Here is a 15,000-nt window from a genome sequence, read left to right as displayed (position 1 = left end):
ATCCCGTGATACCTGTGAGGAGTACAGTTGGCATTTCTTTTTGATAATCAGCTTAAAGTGAGCCTCCCGCTTTTATTAATTATTATCCGGGTTACCTGTGTGTGTTGCGATGACTTGAAGATTAAATGTGACGGAAAGCGGGAAGATGAGACTTACGGTATATATATAGGTGTGCTTATCAAGTTTAGGTCACCGAGGCCGAGGGCGCTCCACTCAGTATGCTGACCCCTTTTCACATTCATAAACAGAACAGCGAGAACACGCGATACGAAGTACGCAACACCGTATCACTATGAAGATACGTACTGCGCTCCAGCTTCCTATCTTCAACCTCCACAATCACCTCCACCGTCCCTCCACCGTCCCTCCACCGCCCCTCCACCGTCCCTCCACTTTCTTTATCATTTTGCACGCCTTCCATATCACCTTAAAAAAGGCACGCATACTGTCAACCATCAGGCACTCGTCTCTTTTTTGTGCTCCCCGCTATATGAATAGCGAGTTGCGCCCGCCTGTGATCGCTGTTCCTCCCGAAAATAGTTTTTACCCCAAACTGGAAATAAGACCCGCCGGAAAGACCGGAGTTTATGGGTCAACAAATGAAATATCACTTCAAAATTTTGGATAAACCCGAGTCGGCCCGAAATATTAGATGAAGCTCAACATTCGGTAAAGAAATTGGGCCTCGGCCGGTACAAAGCGACGTCCATTACAGCCCAGTCAGCCAGCCACTTGTCAGAGGAGGCGTCGAATCGAGCAGGCGACGAAATGACTTCCTCGTCCAAGTAAACCCTGTCAAATATACATCCACGACCATCACAGCACTATCACACAAGAACGAAGACGGATCATTCAAGCTCACCACATCGACTGATTTCTTTCCCGGAACAACGGCACCCAGGGCTTCGCAGCGCGATCGAAAGTTATATCGGCAGATCGCAGATCAGTTGTCGATTATTTATCGACATCTGATTACCTTAATTGTCCAATAAACATCCGTATCCGGCGACAAATTGCACACCAAGATTCACGGGGAGATAAGGAGAACTATAGGATGCGAGAGATGTCTGCTTCGTCTAGTTCATCGCAGTCAAGCGGGATCCCTGGCATACCAGTAAGTGGTGTTTTGTTTTGCGCGAAGTGCACGTTCCCTCCCTCCGCTGCCCAATTTTACACAACATTACCCTCCTGTCTCCATCTCCTCATTTTATTTGCTGATCATGACCGTCCAGAGAGTGGGGGCAGTACGCTGTTACTGGGCCCTGCTCAAGCCCCGCTACGATCCTAATCCTGACCCCGGCATCACCGTACCGCAGCTGGAGCTCGAATTTGTCCATTTCGACCCCATCCTGGACGCTCACCTCTCGAAACAGAAAGGCTCAATGATGGCCAGGAGTGTATTGGAGTTTATACACCCCCATGAACGAGAACGTGAGTGGCAGCTGTTTTTGCCTACGTGGTTAAAATGAGTACGGGCTGATGTGCTGCGGTAGAGGCGAGGAAGGACCTGCTGGGTGCGATCAGTGCAGACGACTTGCAAGGGAGTGTGACTCGTGTGCGATTTGCGAGATTGTCTCAGATTAGGACCCTCCTTGGATGCCCTCCAGAGGAAAACGAGATTCCGGCGGATGCAGACGCCATCGTCGAGGATAACGAATATATAATATTGGACCTCGTACTCAACTGGGTAAGCCCACCAGCCAGCCACTCATTGCAAGCAAGCTCACCATTTGCATAGGTCGCCACGGGCCTCTTGCTGGCCTTCTTCCATCCCATCAAAGACAAAGATCCAGTCGCCAACAACGACCCTAAACGAGCCAACGAGGAGTGGTCAAATTGGTGTGGTACCAAGTTCATGGGTGATGATGTGAGCGCTCTTTTCTGTCAGCTGCAAGAGTTCTGAATTCATGTTTGTGCAGCAAATCGGGGCCCTCTGTCGCAATGTCACTTACAACATTCCTATTGCACCCAGCACCCACCGTCCACCAGCTCGAGTCTTTCAGCTGCACCTGCTTCCTCCTGACCACATGACTTACGCGCCTACCCAGTTGATATTTTCCTGGCCACCTGCACGTCCTGCTGGTGTTCCAGCTGGTCCAGATGGCCTTTATGACGCTTCAGAATACTGTGATATGATGAAGCATGTCGACATGGATCCTTCTCAGCTCAAAGCCGGTCCTGGGGAACTACGCACAAATTGCACAACGCGATATGGTGCTCATCATCTTGTGACGACTGAAGGTCTCCATCGAACAGTGGCAAGTGTCTTTATTCCCTACGGCAGGTTGATCTTTGCATGCTTTCAGACGATAAAAGCGTATGAATTGCCGAGAAATCAGAACAACTATGCTATGCAGGCCAACGATTGGAGAAAAGGTCATACCCACCAATCTGTCGGAGATAAAATGGATCCTGCCGCAAGCGAGCACTCATCAAACGCCCCTAACCGTCATACTGAGGCGCAAAATCAGTTGCAGCACGCGTTGGCTCAAAGGCATTCACAGTCAGAAGCCGCGCAACCGCAACACTCGGCCATTGACTGGTCGACAGACTCAAGTCTTTTGCGCACCAGGCAAGGCAGCGGCAATGACGATTGGGATAGTAGTGTCGCGTATGAGCTAGGCAATCTCGGTATGGCAGTGCATGAGCCTGGGTCACAGGCTGTTTCTAACATGAGTCAACATCAAGAGCATCAAGCAGACGGGTCTCATGCGGCATCGTCTGGGGCTACGTATTCTACAAACGCCCCCTCATCATCCTTCTACTCCTCTTCAGAGTATGGCAATCCCCTCTATTCTGCCGTTTCTTCACAGACTCAGTCATCTACATCAGTATCTTCAGCTGCTCAAATGGCTTCTATTCAATCATCTTCCTCAACATCTTCCGCTACTGGCCAGCGACCTATTCATTCCCAATCTTTGAAGGGATCTATAGCTCGCGCCGTACAGAGTGGTGCACCACCTCAGTCTTCTGGAAAAAGTAGCACGAGGCCTCTTGTAAGGCCACCAGGAGATGTTGAGGCCTGCGTGATGTGCGGCACGAAAGAATCGCCTGAATGGAGGAAAAACACAAACGGCGTGAAGGATCTGTGTAATGCGTGAGTTCACTGACTTTTGGGGGGGAGGGGGATTTTTACAAAGGCTGATCTTTGCTTCAGATGCGGTCTGCGAATGGCAAGGCAGGTTGCGAAGCGTGACGGAAAACAGAAACCGAGGAAGAAGCGCGAACAGGGAAACACGCCGTCCAGGGGGGAGAGTGTGACCAAGGATAGTTATGGGATATCTGGGAAGATGTAAGATGCCAGGGGGAAAATTATGTGTGCGTTGTCAATACAATCATGTGAAAAGGAAGAGAGCAGAACGTTCTACTTCTACACGTCGATTGGAACAGTAGTTATTTTAAATTGGGCTTTTAGTGTCGATATTTTCTTTGCATAATCTTTGTGTAATAGTAGATCATTTATCGTAGCATGTAGGCAGATTCAAATGCATTATAGCATGGCGATATTTGTCTTTGATGATTGCTCCAGGAGCCAACTTTTATGACTGTTTGGTCCTTTGCTCCAGAACCTTTCTTACTAGACTAACGAGATCCCTATCTGCTTCTGACTCGTCAATTTTCCCACCCTTGTACTCTACGTTTGTATACCCCGGACCCTCGTCGCTCGCTTTCGCGATGATTTCCAGGTGTTCACATTTCCCTTCGTGGTCAAGCAAGGGAATGGTAATGCTAATTGAATTTTGATGGAGGGTGGCGGAACATGGGACAGCCTTAGGGGGACCTGTGCCGACAGAAAATCAGTCATCCATGATGCGTGTCGTGGAGGAAGGCTAATGCACAAAAAACAAAAACAAAAAAGACTTACCAGAGAACCAATCATCGTCCATATCGTCATCCTCATCGTGACCCTCCTCCCCGTTCCCGTTCTCATATGTTGTCAAGGCTTCAGACTTGAAGACACTCGCAAACATCTGATTCAGAACGAGCTGTTTTCTCAAAGCCTGTAGTGCTGCTGTCAGCTTGGACATTCCGCAACAGTCTTTTGACAGTAGCCAACAGACATACTTTTATCGTTCCATAGAGACCTTTTAAATTTCTACCCATTCCGATACGACCGACCACCCATCCTAGAGGCCCAGGCTGAGCGATTGACCAGTGCTGATCTAACCCATTCCCATCTTTGGATGAATGAATGAAGGGTGCGGTATAAGGGAATGGTTGTTGTTGTGGGATAGCAAGGAACGTTGGTTGCTGGAACGGGTGGTACTGTTTTGGTGGTTTCAGAAACCATTTTTTCCCCGCCTTCATCGCCTTTCGATAGCACACTTACAAGAAGATTTTCCAGCCTAATCGTACCACTGACTTGCTGCTTTTCTTCGTGCCCACTATCAATGAGCCAATTTCTGCTGACAACAACTCCTGCAATCCCATTCTCCTCTATGCATTCTATCACCCAATCAGTCTCTAGCCACTGTTCTTCCATATCGAGATCTCCGGCTCCTCCAACGTCACTTTTCGTGCTGTGGATCGATGAGATGGTAGGAACAGATTCGTTGGAGGACTTTGCCGGCCGGATACGCCATATGGGATTGGTTCCTATAGAAGATGAAGGGAGAAGTCTAAAGGTTGGGAAGACTGAATGCTTGTCTGTCGGATAGAGCCTCTGCTCACTGTTTTTTTTTTCGTTGTCGTTATACATCTTGGACCCTTTTGGAAATATATTGAGAGAAACATACCTAGTTTCAGCCACGAGTCTTTCCACAGTTCCCGTTATTTTCTCCAGTTCTTCAAACCAATCCACCGATTCATCTCCTGCCACATCATCAAACCACTTTAAATCCGCAAACTCTTGCTCCAGTCTGCGTGCCGTTTCTTCTCTCTCCCATAAACCTTTTTCGAGGCTATACCCTTCCTCGAGGACTGGAGCATTCCACAATGCCAAGTAGTCATTGACTAGCTCGTTCAGCACTTTCCTAACCCATTCACACTGGCCTGTTCCTCCGGATGGAGTAACGTGAGAAGCGACGAGCTTTAGCAGCTTCACTTTTCCTCTTTCGTCTGAATTTTGCGTGAGTGCGCTGGTGGGCATGGCACCAGGGACGGGGGTGTAGGGCCGCGGAGTACCCATTGGAGTCCCCATCCTCGACTCGTCCTCTTCTCCGCCAAGATCCACTCCCAGATCCACATCAACGACCAATCTCTCACCAGCGATAGCTAAACTGCTCTGTTGGAGTCCGAATTGAGAGTCTTCCAAAAACGTCTGGAGGCTGACAGCCGATGCAATGGATTGGAGAAGTTTGGTTGGTTGGGAGAGGAGGTGGGATGAGAGGAATAAAGGTTTGGTGGATGAGGAGGCTTGGGGAAGGAGCGCGGCTGCAGAAGAGAGGAGGGCTGATTGGTGGGTGATCCTACAGCGTTGGTCTCAGCATGAGGAGGTGAGTGAGGACCGGAAAAAAAGGTCTTTAAGACGAACACTTCTTTCAGAGCTGTGGTTAATCTTCCACCTTCTTGGTTTTCTTTGGTTAGCACACCTCTCCATGAAGCCACAGACTCTCTCAGTTCCCGGATGACGTCCAAATCACTCTTCACCTTCTCCTTGCCCTTTCCCCCGTCTCCTCGCTGTCCATTATTGTTCATCCGTGGTAGAGGCCTAGAGGATAAAGGTGCGAATGGTTGAAGGTAAGGTAGCGTGAGGTTCTGTGACTGACGAACATCGAGGAGGGCGTGGAGATACGTGAGGAGGGTAGGGGTGGAAGTGGGTATGGGATTTGGCTGGGCTGGAGCTGGAGCGGGGTCTATGGGGAAGGGCTGCTGGCCGAGTATCGCCGAGGGAGAAGGCTGGGCCATTTTGGAAAGACAAGTGTGAGATTGGAAAGACAAGTGTGAGAATGTAGAAAAGAAGATGGAAGATGAACAAAGATCGGAAAAGCGAGAGATTTCAGAGCGTCACGTCTCCCAGGCACGCAGTCGATAGCCGGACGAAAACAAATCGTCTGGAGATGATTATTCGAGAGTTTAGTTTTCAATAATACATCAACATGCATAGACTTCAGCCGGAAAGTCCGGGACAGCCAGTGGGATACAAGAAAGGTGTTATACATGCAGGTATCTTATGCTCGGTATGTCTCTAACTAAGACGTTTACTCGTCCAAATTTGTCCAGACCTTGACCACTTCATTCTCCTCCTCCAAGATATCTACCAGTCTCATCACGCTTTCCATCGTCTCTTCCGTTATACCCTCGCCGTCTTCACCTTGTTCGAGGACTTTTAATGGATCATTCGGGAGAAACACGAGGTCGGATGATTGTAAAGAATAGGCGGGGTTTGATTGAAGAGTTGATGTTATAGATGAAAGGTCTGATGGAGTGGTGATAACCTTTTAGCAGCAGGTTAGCATTTCTGATAGGTCGATGAAGAGGAGCATTAATCACCTCAAACTCGACGCTTCCATCTTCACCCTCTATTTCTTTGACATCCTCAGCCCCGGCCTCGACTGCAAGGTCGAACAAATGCTCGTATCCTGCATCTTCATCATTAGGCGTAAGAGTGATGGATCCCTTTTTCTCGAATAAAAATGATACTGGGGAAATACGAGCTCCGTTCTTGGAAAGTAACTCCTTGACACGTTTGACGAGTCGAGCGGAATTTTGGGTAACGCATTCGCTGAATGCAACCAGCATGGTATGAGCTTTGGTGGTTAGCTTAGTGATAGAAAGAAGCTTACATCATGAAAGCAACTTTGCCTCCTGAAGCTACAGCTTCGTACATGACATTTTGTCCTGACCCTTCTGCCACTGCTCTTGCCTAAAGAGATATAAGCTCATGTATCGCGCTTTTTTTTTCCTCCAAAGGCACTTACTCTAGACATGGCATTCTCAATTCCTTGTTTTGTCAGGCCTTGTTCTTTGGCGCGTTGTAAAGCAGTAGCTAATCTCGAGTTGAGCGCAGGGTCTGCAGATGCAGGTGGACGCATTGAGACCATTATTTCCTAGTTCCACGATTAATTTTCCAATCCGGTGCCTTTGGATTAGTCCACACCTACTCTACTGAGCTTTGCAAAGAGGGCACCCCGCTGCTGATCGGCAGCACCTTTGCGATGTCTGATCTTGGACCATCTGTTGTGGCCTGAAAGCGTGATGGAAGTAGTGGAGAGGCAGCGGCACTGCCGGACTGCTCTGGGAGCGACATGGCGGGAGGGACTGGAGGTGAAAGACGCCGAAGAGACCACCGGGCGGAAGAAGGACATGGCGCGCAGTTGGCTGGCGGTTTTGTTGGACGAGTTGGAGGAAAAGTCGGCCACTCCCCGTGCTGGTGACGATCATTCCGAGCGGACATGTGCGCTCTCTCTGTGCCAATTTACGTAAGTGTTCCTGTGCAGATGGTTCCTAAGGAGGCCCGGGTGTGTTTCAGAAGGGGCGAGGTCTCATGTTCTCACACAGTGAGGAAGAAGAGGTGAGTGGCAAGGAAGAAGGACGCACAGGCCGCTGACTGCATTGCGCAGGGACAACGCATTCTTGGTCCTCGAGCACCACTCTATGGTCCACCCCAATCACAGTTCTATGCACACATCTCTGCCCACTCTGTATATCTCGACCGCCCCATAGGCGGACGAATAGTAAGCATGCGATGCAATAGGCAATACTGCAGTGGCTCGGTAGTGTACGAGAGAGTGCATGCGAGCGAATAACCTTCCGTACACAAGTAATGACAATCTCCCTTTGGCGAATCTCCGGACCTGGGCTCTCGACAGACAAGAACAATGGCCTCACGGGCACTGGCACCCTTGCTTCCGCGCATCCCTCCGGTGCACTCACCCACCTTGAACTGAAATTTGGTCCCATGCTATATATCCCCACGGGCCATGTCCTTCTTGCATTTTGGTACGGCACACCACTTGTCTTGCCTCTTGCAGACCCTTTCGGAGTTTCTTACGCTCCTATCGTAGTCCCGGAAGTTCATCACCGAGCAACAGTAATACCCCGGTGTTCACGACCCATCAGACGACAAGCTCCTTGGCTACATTCACACACGGTGGTGGGTCACCACAAGGGTTGCAACGGCGTATACAATTGCGAGAAGCAGCGCTGATTGGGTAGACGTCTTGGATCTTTGTACATTCAGATACAGTGCGAGACCAGTAGGCGAAGAACAAGGTTTCCCTAGGTTGGTTTCCAAGGCATTCGGGATCAAGGGTCCAGGAACTTTATCATCAACATCATCATCATCAAAGATGGCTTCGGGAATCGTGAGCGGGAGTTTATCTTCAAATTCTCATTCTCATCATTCTCTCCCATCTCCTCCCACAAGACCCCCAAGACTCGCCCCCGACGCCCAGCAAGAGCTCATCATAGACCGTCCCACGCGCAAACCCACTTCACCCTCTCGTCCTGTAGCTGGCGAATCCTTCTGGCGCTGGTCCCATAACACACCATCGACTGTAGACACCTACGCCCCGACAGAGCTTCATTTCCCGGCTTCCCATTCCCCAGGGGACAGCGAAGGGCGTCGGATGGAGGCAAGGTCTACTTATTATTCCGACTTTTCCGCAGGGAGCACTGTGCCAGATGTGAATGACCTCGCCATACTGCCCACCATCTTCAAGCGTGGCCAGGCACTTCAGCCAGTCATGCAGAACCAAGAAGCTGCTAGAGGCCTGACTTCTATCCCAGAAGCCCCTTCGAGTACCCATAGCCAGGAGCAGCAAGAGACTGTCCATTCACAACCTCGTGACATTCCCGAGAAAGATCGTAAACGTTCCAGTGCGGGAACTTTTGGTCCCAAGAACGGCAAGTATCCATCCATCTACTCCATTAATAGCAGCAACGCCTCTCCTGAAAGACATATAGCGAGCAATATCTATGATATTCCTCGAGCTGCCAACCAAACTAAGCGCAGACCATTGTCATATTCCGCGACGTCGACGTCTCCTCAGACATTCACTACACCCAAAGCGGCGGATGATACGGCTGCAGTGGCAAGCAGACGGGCTATGGGGATGACCTCCCCTAGTGATAGAGCTGATCACAGGGAACCGGAGAGTGAGAGTCAAATTGAAGATTACCTGAGGAGACAGAGTAAATGTAATCAGCGCCGGATTGCTCCCGCGTCTTCACCTGCTCCCACCTCTGGCTTTGGGTTTGAATCAGCTGTAGATCTCAATGATGACCTAGAGGACAAGATGAAAAAGAGCAAGAAAGAGTTTAGGAAGAGTAAAGTCGATCAGATGTTGGGTGAAGGTGCAGAGTATGCGCGGATGACAATGGAATTGAACCGCGCGACTTTACGAAAGGCTTTCGACGGGCCTGTTAAACAGACGCAAGTATCCATCCTGTCCTGATTTTTTTTGGGGACCAATGCTGATCCCTTTTGATGGCAGCAGTAACGGTCCTGTTCCACCGCCCAGAAACCACAAACATTCTCCATCGGTTCCTGCCAACCTTTTGCATACATCATCGCCTACAAAATCCATCAACTCGGTCCGACAGGGCCTTACCTACGCCGAAGCCCTCAACTCGCCTGTCAGCACCACAAACCGTTCTGCCTCTCACTCTCACATTCTCCCACTCCAAAAATCAGCATCTATCGATTCCCTTCCCAGCTTGCACACCTCTTTTACTGATAGCGTCAATCTCGAACACCGTCCACTACTCAAACAATCGCTACCACCGCTCCCTACCCAACCGCATCTCACTCAAAGTACAATCTCGATCTCTCGTCCTAGTCTTCCACCATTCCCATCGGTCAACCAAGCTCCCAGCACGAGCTCCACCCTCAGCCCTTCTCAGCGTACTATCCTCATCCGCCGCACACGCAAATTGGAAGCTCTCCTCGGTGAGACTTTATCAGAATCACAAATCTCACAGCATGTCGTTGACCCGCTCCACTCTGTAAAGGAGTTTGATACCCAAGTGAAAGAGGGGTGGCCTGATAGTCCACCTGCAGATTGGAGAAAAAGAGTTCCAGAGTGGGAGAGGGAAGATTGTTTGGTTCAAAGGGTGAAGGGAGAGAATGGTGAAATACGTGGAGAAGGCAAGGGCAAGTCGTTGGCGCAAAAGACGTTGGCAGCGTTAAACTTGACTAGCAGGAAACCTGAAGGAGACAATCTGAAAGTGTATGTCTCCCGCCAGATGAGGGTTACAGAGACTGTCACGCATGGTGAATCTGGCATGAAAGCCAGTGTGAATAGAGCAGAACCAGGATCGGATACAGTCAGTCCAACGAGCGCGAATAGTACCAATGCGGATAGTCAATGGCCAGCTGAGAATGAAGGCGATGAAGGGAAAAAGACTAGGCGGCAGCAGCTCGCCAAGGTACGTAAGAGTAATAAAATAAAATATGGGCGGTGAAAAGTGCAAGGTGCCGATATTTGATACGTAGCTTCATCGAATGTTAGGAGTTCCTATTCCTCCAGAAGTGGTCAATCCGGCCTCTCACATTGACCCCCACACCTCGCACACCCCTGACAAGCGCCGTGTTTCTGATCGAACCTCGGCTGAAACCGCTTCCCCATGTGCAGGTTCTCCTTCCGACCAATCTTTCATGACCTTTGACGAAGCCTCGAGCGGGAATCGATGGTCACGGCTAAGGAATTTGCATAAACGAATGGGGAATGGGAGTATAGCTGTTTCCGAGGGGAGATCCCTCGCGTCTGACGATGGAGGAGCCAGCTTTATGGATCTGGGAGAGGAAAAGAAAATGTCAAAGGAGGAAAAGTCGTTTGCGAAGAAAAGGGTTGCAAAGCTAGAACACGTAAGGTCTATGCTGCGTGCCAAACAGAAGAAGAGAAGCTAAATTGATCGACATTTTCAGGTGCTCGGCGATAAGCCTCCGTCAAGGACGTATATCCCATCTTCTTCATCGTTTCGAGACCCACTTTCCAGCGACCCCAGCAACAAACGTCTTTCCCTCCTATACGAATCCTATTCCACTTCTCTCCAAGGCCTGCTCTACCTCATCGACCATGACCAACCCAAGCTTGCCCAAGTGATGGACAGCCTCCATTATTGCTTCCCTTTGCTCGACGATCAGCCAGAACCGGATCATCATTTACGAACGAGCGCGTCGTCGCCGGGTCGCCGGACTGGGACTCCTCCTTTTTCTCCTGGCTTGGAACCCCCTGTTGGTAATCGACGAGATACCGGGGATGTGTATGACTTGTCGCAATCCGATCCGCTGGGGACAGAATCCGCGGTGCAGCAGCAGCACAAGGAGGATGAAGAGCTGAATAAACCTGATCCTCAATCTCGAACTGCGAGAAAAAGACGGACCGGTAAACTGCCTCAATTCTTTGGGGAGTCTGTAGACCTCTCTAAACCGCTTGAAGAACGAGCAAATACTGTTCCTCGAGCTCGTCTTCAGTCCGCGTCTGCCTCGCGGCATGCTACAGGAGGAGGCAGGTGGAAAGGGAGGAGAGATACGATAATAGACGCGATGCTTGGTGAGATGTGGCAAAGTGTACAAACAGAAATGGGCCGGGGTGGATTGAAAAAGGATGAAGTTGACAGACTAGGGGATCTAATGTGCATGTTGCGAGAGAGAAAGAGGGAAAGGAATGGGTATTGGGAATCTGTATAAACTGTGCATCTTCGTCGTGAAAAAGGATGGATGAGTAGCCATGATCCTTATGATAGTGTTCTCGTTGCGTGAATTAATATGTACAATTGATTACGTGCCAAAGATTGGTCATGACTGGCATGATGCATGAAATCATCCTACAGAGCATCGCACAGCGATGCTCGGCAATACAGATAAACCTATGTACACGCAGGGTAGTCAATGCTCCGCAAAATACACTCTTAGCTTCCAAGCTAATCTTTCAAAGTCTGAGTCTCCACCTTTCTCATGAGCTTTCACCAAAGAACAATCTTCCCATGAACCCTCTCTTGACATCTCTTGGGTGCGTGGCCTTGCTAGCTGCAAACCTCTTTGGTGCTTCCTCTCGCTTGACAACAGCCCGATGGTGAATAGCTCCGTCACGCTTGGCGGCAGCTTGGGGATGAGTAGCCATGCTTGCCGCCACCCGCTTGATACCGTCTCGCTTGGAAGCAGATTGGGGGTGAGAGGCTTTGCTAGCAGCGTATCGGCCAGAAGAACCAGGCTGACGCGGGACGTGACGCTCATGTCGAGAAAGAAAAGGCTTTTTGTTGCCAGCCTTGGATCGCTTACGCTTGCAAGACTTGGGAGATGAGGAGGCAACGGCAACAGCGGGAGAAAGCGAGGCTGACGAAGCCGCGATGTTGCCAATAACGTCGGCAGTCGAGACCGTAGCGGCAGCAATAGATGTTTGAGCGCCGGTGCCCACAGAGACATCAGCAGGTGAATCAACAGCAGAAGCTGACGCAGCGGGATTGGCAGAAGAGGTGGCAATGGCGGCAGCAGAGATAGAAGTGGCAGGCTGGGAGCTATTCGAACCTGAAGAGCTGGTGCTGCTGGAGGCACCAGGCCCAACACAGTTGGTGCCAGTGTAACCAGCAGGTTCTGTGGGCTGCGAAGTCGCATAGCTAGCACCATATTTGACATTCTTGCCGGGGTTGGGGAAAACGACAGCAACGTTTTCAATGGTCACACAGTCGTTGACACCGGCATTAGCGACGAAAGGAGTAGGGTAGTCATCATCGTTAAGACCAGATCCGCCGTTGGCAATGGTAACAGGTGCACAGTTGTGGTACATTTCACGGTTGCCTTCAAGGTTGAACCATCCCCAAGCAAAAAGGGCGTAACCAGAAGGAGCGTCGGTGGGAATGGTAACCTCAGCAGTCATGGCATCGATAGGGCAACCACCCATCCAAGACTGAATGACATTCCAGGTAGTACCGTTGTCATATGACATGGACATTTGACACGAACCACCGCCATGTGTGGCAGTACCCGCAATGGTGTAATTGACAGTGGACCCGGCGTCCCATGTCACCCTCGAGTACATGTTTGATTCAGGACTGTTGATGAAGCCCTATCAGAAAAGATTGAAAGGGTCAGCAGTGATTCTCTGATGTCTTCTGCAAAGGCAGATCTGCCAATCGACGCAGAAGGAAATCCTTTGCTTTATCGATGGCGATCAAATGTAACTCACTTTGCAAGGATAGGTTCCGTCGGTGAGCAAAGGACTGGTCATAGAGTAATCTTTGATTTCTTCCGGGGTCTCGGGGTCCAGAGTGCTATGAAGGGCGTAGGGCCAGGCGAGCTGGAGGTGCGCAAGGGCACCTGAGGCGGCGAGAAGCGATGTGAATAGTGCAAGAGTGGAAGGCATTGTATAATGAATCAATTACACTGATGATCAGAAGAAGGCGACTTTCGTGATTGGTCGTAAATTTGTCGTCAAGTCGTCAGAGTTAAAGTACCGCTGTAAATGTTCTCGCAAAGAAAAGACAAAGAGATATGTCTGTGAAGGAATGTGGTGGGCTTTCTAGAAGCGAAAAAGGGTTGCTGCGACCTGGTTGTTGAACGAAAGGGTGCGGGGCGTCAGCGATCAGAACGGTCATGGCGTAGAGTCGCGTGGGCGATATCCCTCAGAGGCAGTGGACAGAGTAGGACGTGTCGGGGACGAGGACATACCTGCGCGCTGAGAGTTGGAGGTTGTCGAAGGGGTGAAAAGGGATTGAAGATGTGGCAAAAGAAAGAAAAAAGAAAGAAGTCAAAAGATAGAATACTTGTAAAAAAGGCTATCAGGCGACAAAAGTCGATGGGTGTGTGCAAAAAGGAGGGCAGGTGCGACGCGTGAAAAAAAAGGGACAAATTGTCGCGATTCCTGAATCCTGCTCATGCACGCCTCGTACTGCCCTCATGCATATCGCTTTCCCTGTGCTTTCACCAAGATTCCTTGTCGCCAGCCCTCTTTGCAAAAACCGAAGTCCCACGGCCTCACCGTTGCGCAAAAAGTGCCTAGTGATCACCTTCTCCGCAATCAAGGCCGATCATTTATTTGTTGGATATGCCACCACCATTGTTGTATTGTATTCGAAAAAAACGGCTCGAAAACGTGCTCAACTTCATTCGAGGTCCTGGGAAAGACTGCAGAAGACCAGGACCCTGTCGTCCAACGAAATCAATCTACATTAACCAAGAAGGAGCAGCAGCATACGACGTTTCAAGAAGACAAAAAAGTGGGATGTGATCCCAAGAACAGACGCGCCTTTCAGGGCTCTTAAGCCCAATTTGAAGTTTTTGGATTTGGGAACTGGGGACCTCCACCTTGGCGGAGTGCTGACAGCTAATCGAAATCGACTGGCATTTTGGCATCTCTCTACATTCATAGAAAAACACTCGCGAGATATACCTGGTATTGCTAGCTTCGACCTCATAATCAGTGAGAGGAACTATCGGCACAGCGATATCCTCACCGCTTGCAGACTGTCACCTTGCAGCTACCCTTACGGACTGTCTAGCTGCTTGGTTGACGCTTTGCCCTTGTCTTATCAACAACGCGACAGCGAAATCGTTTCGCAAAAAGGCGTTTGTGACATCCACAATGTCCGAAGCTGGAGAAAACAGAGAGGAGGATAGCGGGGCCAAGCTACAGACATCCGAGCTGGAACAAAATGACTTGGGTCACGAAGAACGGGAAAGTAAGAGGAGAAAATTAGACAACGGAGAGGAATCAGCAGAACAAATTGTTTCACGACAAGCCTCACCAGTGCCAAATCCTTCACAGGAGGGAGAATCACCTTCTGCTACAGAACAGCCACCAGCAAAAGCCCTCACTCCCTCTGTGCCCTCCCCAAAACAATCATCCGCGAAACCTGATATCATCGCCGCACCCGAGCCGGCTGAGGTGCTCAACGTCCTTCCCGCTGCTACCATAGGGCCCATCAACGGTACGGAGAACGAACCTTCAGGACAGCCACTCAATGTCTCCGTTTGTTCCCCTCCCACGATGGTGAAGGATGAGGATATAGAGATTGTGGATGGAACAGTTCCCGAGTTTGCACCTGCGCCTGTTAGAGACGAAAACGAAATGATAAAAAAGGAAGATGTATCTACTCCTGCTGCGGCCGACTCACCGG

General features: G+C 50.1%; 7 protein-coding genes across 8 annotated transcripts in view; 3 read left to right on the top strand and 4 right to left on the bottom strand.

The window, feature by feature from the left end:
- CNG01830 (oxidoreductase, putative) overlaps window positions 1-205 on the bottom strand; it is a 1,811-nt gene extending 1,606 nt beyond the window's left edge. The window contains exon 1 of the mRNA XM_571921.2: window positions 1-205. This exon is cut by the window's left edge and continues 2 nt beyond it. Coding sequence (XP_571921.1) covers window positions 1-34 — 34 coding nt within the window. The 5' untranslated portion in view covers window positions 35-205.
- A 490-nt stretch (window positions 206-695) lies between these two features.
- On the top strand, window positions 696-3,502 carry CNG01820 (hypothetical protein). Its single transcript, XM_571919.2, has 6 exons — window positions 696-1,114; window positions 1,233-1,431; window positions 1,494-1,687; window positions 1,739-1,867; window positions 1,920-3,097; window positions 3,158-3,502. Exons 1-6 carry the CDS (start codon window positions 1,055-1,057, stop codon window positions 3,294-3,296), a joined length of 1,899 nt encoding a protein of 632 aa, XP_571919.1. The 5' UTR covers window positions 696-1,054; the 3' UTR covers window positions 3,297-3,502.
- On the bottom strand, window positions 3,412-5,887 carry CNG01810 (expressed protein). The gene is made up of 6 exons (XM_024657538.1): window positions 5,474-5,887; window positions 4,737-5,408; window positions 4,331-4,670; window positions 4,066-4,266; window positions 3,866-4,001; window positions 3,412-3,781 (listed from the first exon to the last, which is right to left on the bottom strand). The coding sequence occupies exons 1-6, from the start codon at window positions 5,845-5,847 to the stop codon at window positions 3,540-3,542; spliced, it is 1,965 nt and encodes a 654-aa protein (XP_024513219.1). The 5' UTR covers window positions 5,848-5,887; the 3' UTR covers window positions 3,412-3,539.
- Window positions 5,888-6,074: 187 nt separating this feature from the next.
- CNG01800 (mitochondrion protein, putative) lies at window positions 6,075-7,270 on the bottom strand. Its single transcript, XM_571915.2, has 5 exons — window positions 7,044-7,270; window positions 6,861-6,989; window positions 6,726-6,805; window positions 6,433-6,664; window positions 6,075-6,377 (listed from the first exon to the last, which is right to left on the bottom strand). The coding sequence occupies exons 1-5, from the start codon at window positions 7,245-7,247 to the stop codon at window positions 6,141-6,143; spliced, it is 882 nt and encodes a 293-aa protein (XP_571915.1). The 5' UTR covers window positions 7,248-7,270; the 3' UTR covers window positions 6,075-6,140.
- Window positions 7,271-7,445: 175 nt separating this feature from the next.
- CNG01790 (hypothetical protein) lies at window positions 7,446-11,712 on the top strand. Of its 2 annotated transcripts, XM_024657537.1 has the most exons (4): window positions 7,446-9,316; window positions 9,381-10,311; window positions 10,379-10,750; window positions 10,811-11,712. In XM_024657537.1, exons 1-4 carry the CDS (start codon window positions 8,232-8,234, stop codon window positions 11,573-11,575), a joined length of 3,153 nt encoding a protein of 1,050 aa, XP_024513218.1. In that variant the 5' UTR covers window positions 7,446-8,231; the 3' UTR covers window positions 11,576-11,712. The 2 variants fall into 2 exon arrangements, with proteins under 2 accessions (XP_024513218.1, XP_024514538.1); XM_024658615.1 differs by lacking the exon at window positions 7,446-9,316 and having other exon boundaries at window positions 9,337-10,311.
- On the bottom strand, window positions 11,673-13,648 carry CNG01780 (conserved hypothetical protein). Its single transcript, XM_571909.2, has 3 exons — window positions 13,553-13,648; window positions 13,071-13,430; window positions 11,673-12,950 (listed from the first exon to the last, which is right to left on the bottom strand). The coding sequence occupies exons 2-3, from the start codon at window positions 13,245-13,247 to the stop codon at window positions 11,841-11,843; spliced, it is 1,287 nt and encodes a 428-aa protein (XP_571909.1). The 5' UTR covers window positions 13,248-13,430; window positions 13,553-13,648; the 3' UTR covers window positions 11,673-11,840.
- A 609-nt stretch (window positions 13,649-14,257) lies between these two features.
- CNG01770 (transcriptional activator, putative) overlaps window positions 14,258-15,000 on the top strand; it is a 2,452-nt gene continuing 1,709 nt past the window's right edge. The window contains exon 1 of the mRNA XM_024657536.1: window positions 14,258-15,000. This exon is cut by the window's right edge and continues 119 nt beyond it. Coding sequence (XP_024513217.1) covers window positions 14,466-15,000 — 535 coding nt within the window. The 5' untranslated portion in view covers window positions 14,258-14,465.

The sequence above is a fragment of the Cryptococcus neoformans genome (assembly GCF_000091045.1).
Source record: "Cryptococcus neoformans var. neoformans JEC21 chromosome 7 sequence".
Taxonomy (NCBI): Eukaryota; Fungi; Basidiomycota; class Tremellomycetes; order Tremellales; family Cryptococcaceae; genus Cryptococcus; species Cryptococcus deneoformans.
The sequence above is the reverse complement of the archived record's forward strand: the minus strand, read 5'-3'. Positions and strand labels throughout refer to the sequence as shown.

Coding starts and splice junctions, on each gene's coding strand:
- CNG01820 (XM_571919.2), top strand. CDS start 1,055: ATGCGAGAGATGTCTGCTTCGTCTAGTTCATCGCAGTCAAGCGGGATC. Junction 1,115..1,232: donor GCGGGATCCCTGGCATACCA/GTAAGTGGTGTT, acceptor ATGACCGTCCAG/AGAGTGGGGGCAGTACGCTG. Junction 1,432..1,493: donor ACACCCCCATGAACGAGAAC/GTGAGTGGCAGC, acceptor GTGCTGCGGTAG/AGGCGAGGAAGGACCTGCTG.
- CNG01810 (XM_024657538.1), bottom strand. CDS start 5,847: ATGGCCCAGCCTTCTCCCTCGGCGATACTCGGCCAGCAGCCCTTCCCC. Junction 5,409..5,473: donor ACCACAGCTCTGAAAGAAGT/GTTCGTCTTAAA, acceptor CCAACGCTGTAG/GATCACCCACCAATCAGCCC. Junction 4,267..4,330: donor TTAGGCTGGAAAATCTTCTT/GTAAGTGTGCTA, acceptor CCACCAAAACAG/TACCACCCGTTCCAGCAACC.
- CNG01800 (XM_571915.2), bottom strand. CDS start 7,247: ATGTCCTTCTTCCGCCCGGTGGTCTCTTCGGCGTCTTTCACCTCCAGT. Junction 6,806..6,860: donor TTGAGAATGCCATGTCTAGA/GTAAGTGCCTTT, acceptor ATATCTCTTTAG/GCAAGAGCAGTGGCAGAAGG. Junction 6,665..6,725: donor GGCAAAGTTGCTTTCATGAT/GTAAGCTTCTTT, acceptor GGTTGCATTCAG/CGAATGCGTTACCCAAAATT.
- CNG01790 (XM_024657537.1), top strand. CDS start 8,232: ATGGCTTCGGGAATCGTGAGCGGGAGTTTATCTTCAAATTCTCATTCT. Junction 9,317..9,380: donor GACGGGCCTGTTAAACAGAC/GCAAGTATCCAT, acceptor TGATGGCAGCAG/TAACGGTCCTGTTCCACCGC. Junction 10,751..10,810: donor GGGTTGCAAAGCTAGAACAC/GTAAGGTCTATG, acceptor CGACATTTTCAG/GTGCTCGGCGATAAGCCTCC.
- CNG01780 (XM_571909.2), bottom strand. CDS start 13,247: ATGCCTTCCACTCTTGCACTATTCACATCGCTTCTCGCCGCCTCAGGT. Junction 12,951..13,070: donor ACGGAACCTATCCTTGCAAA/GTGAGTTACATT, acceptor CTTTTCTGATAG/GGCTTCATCAACAGTCCTGA.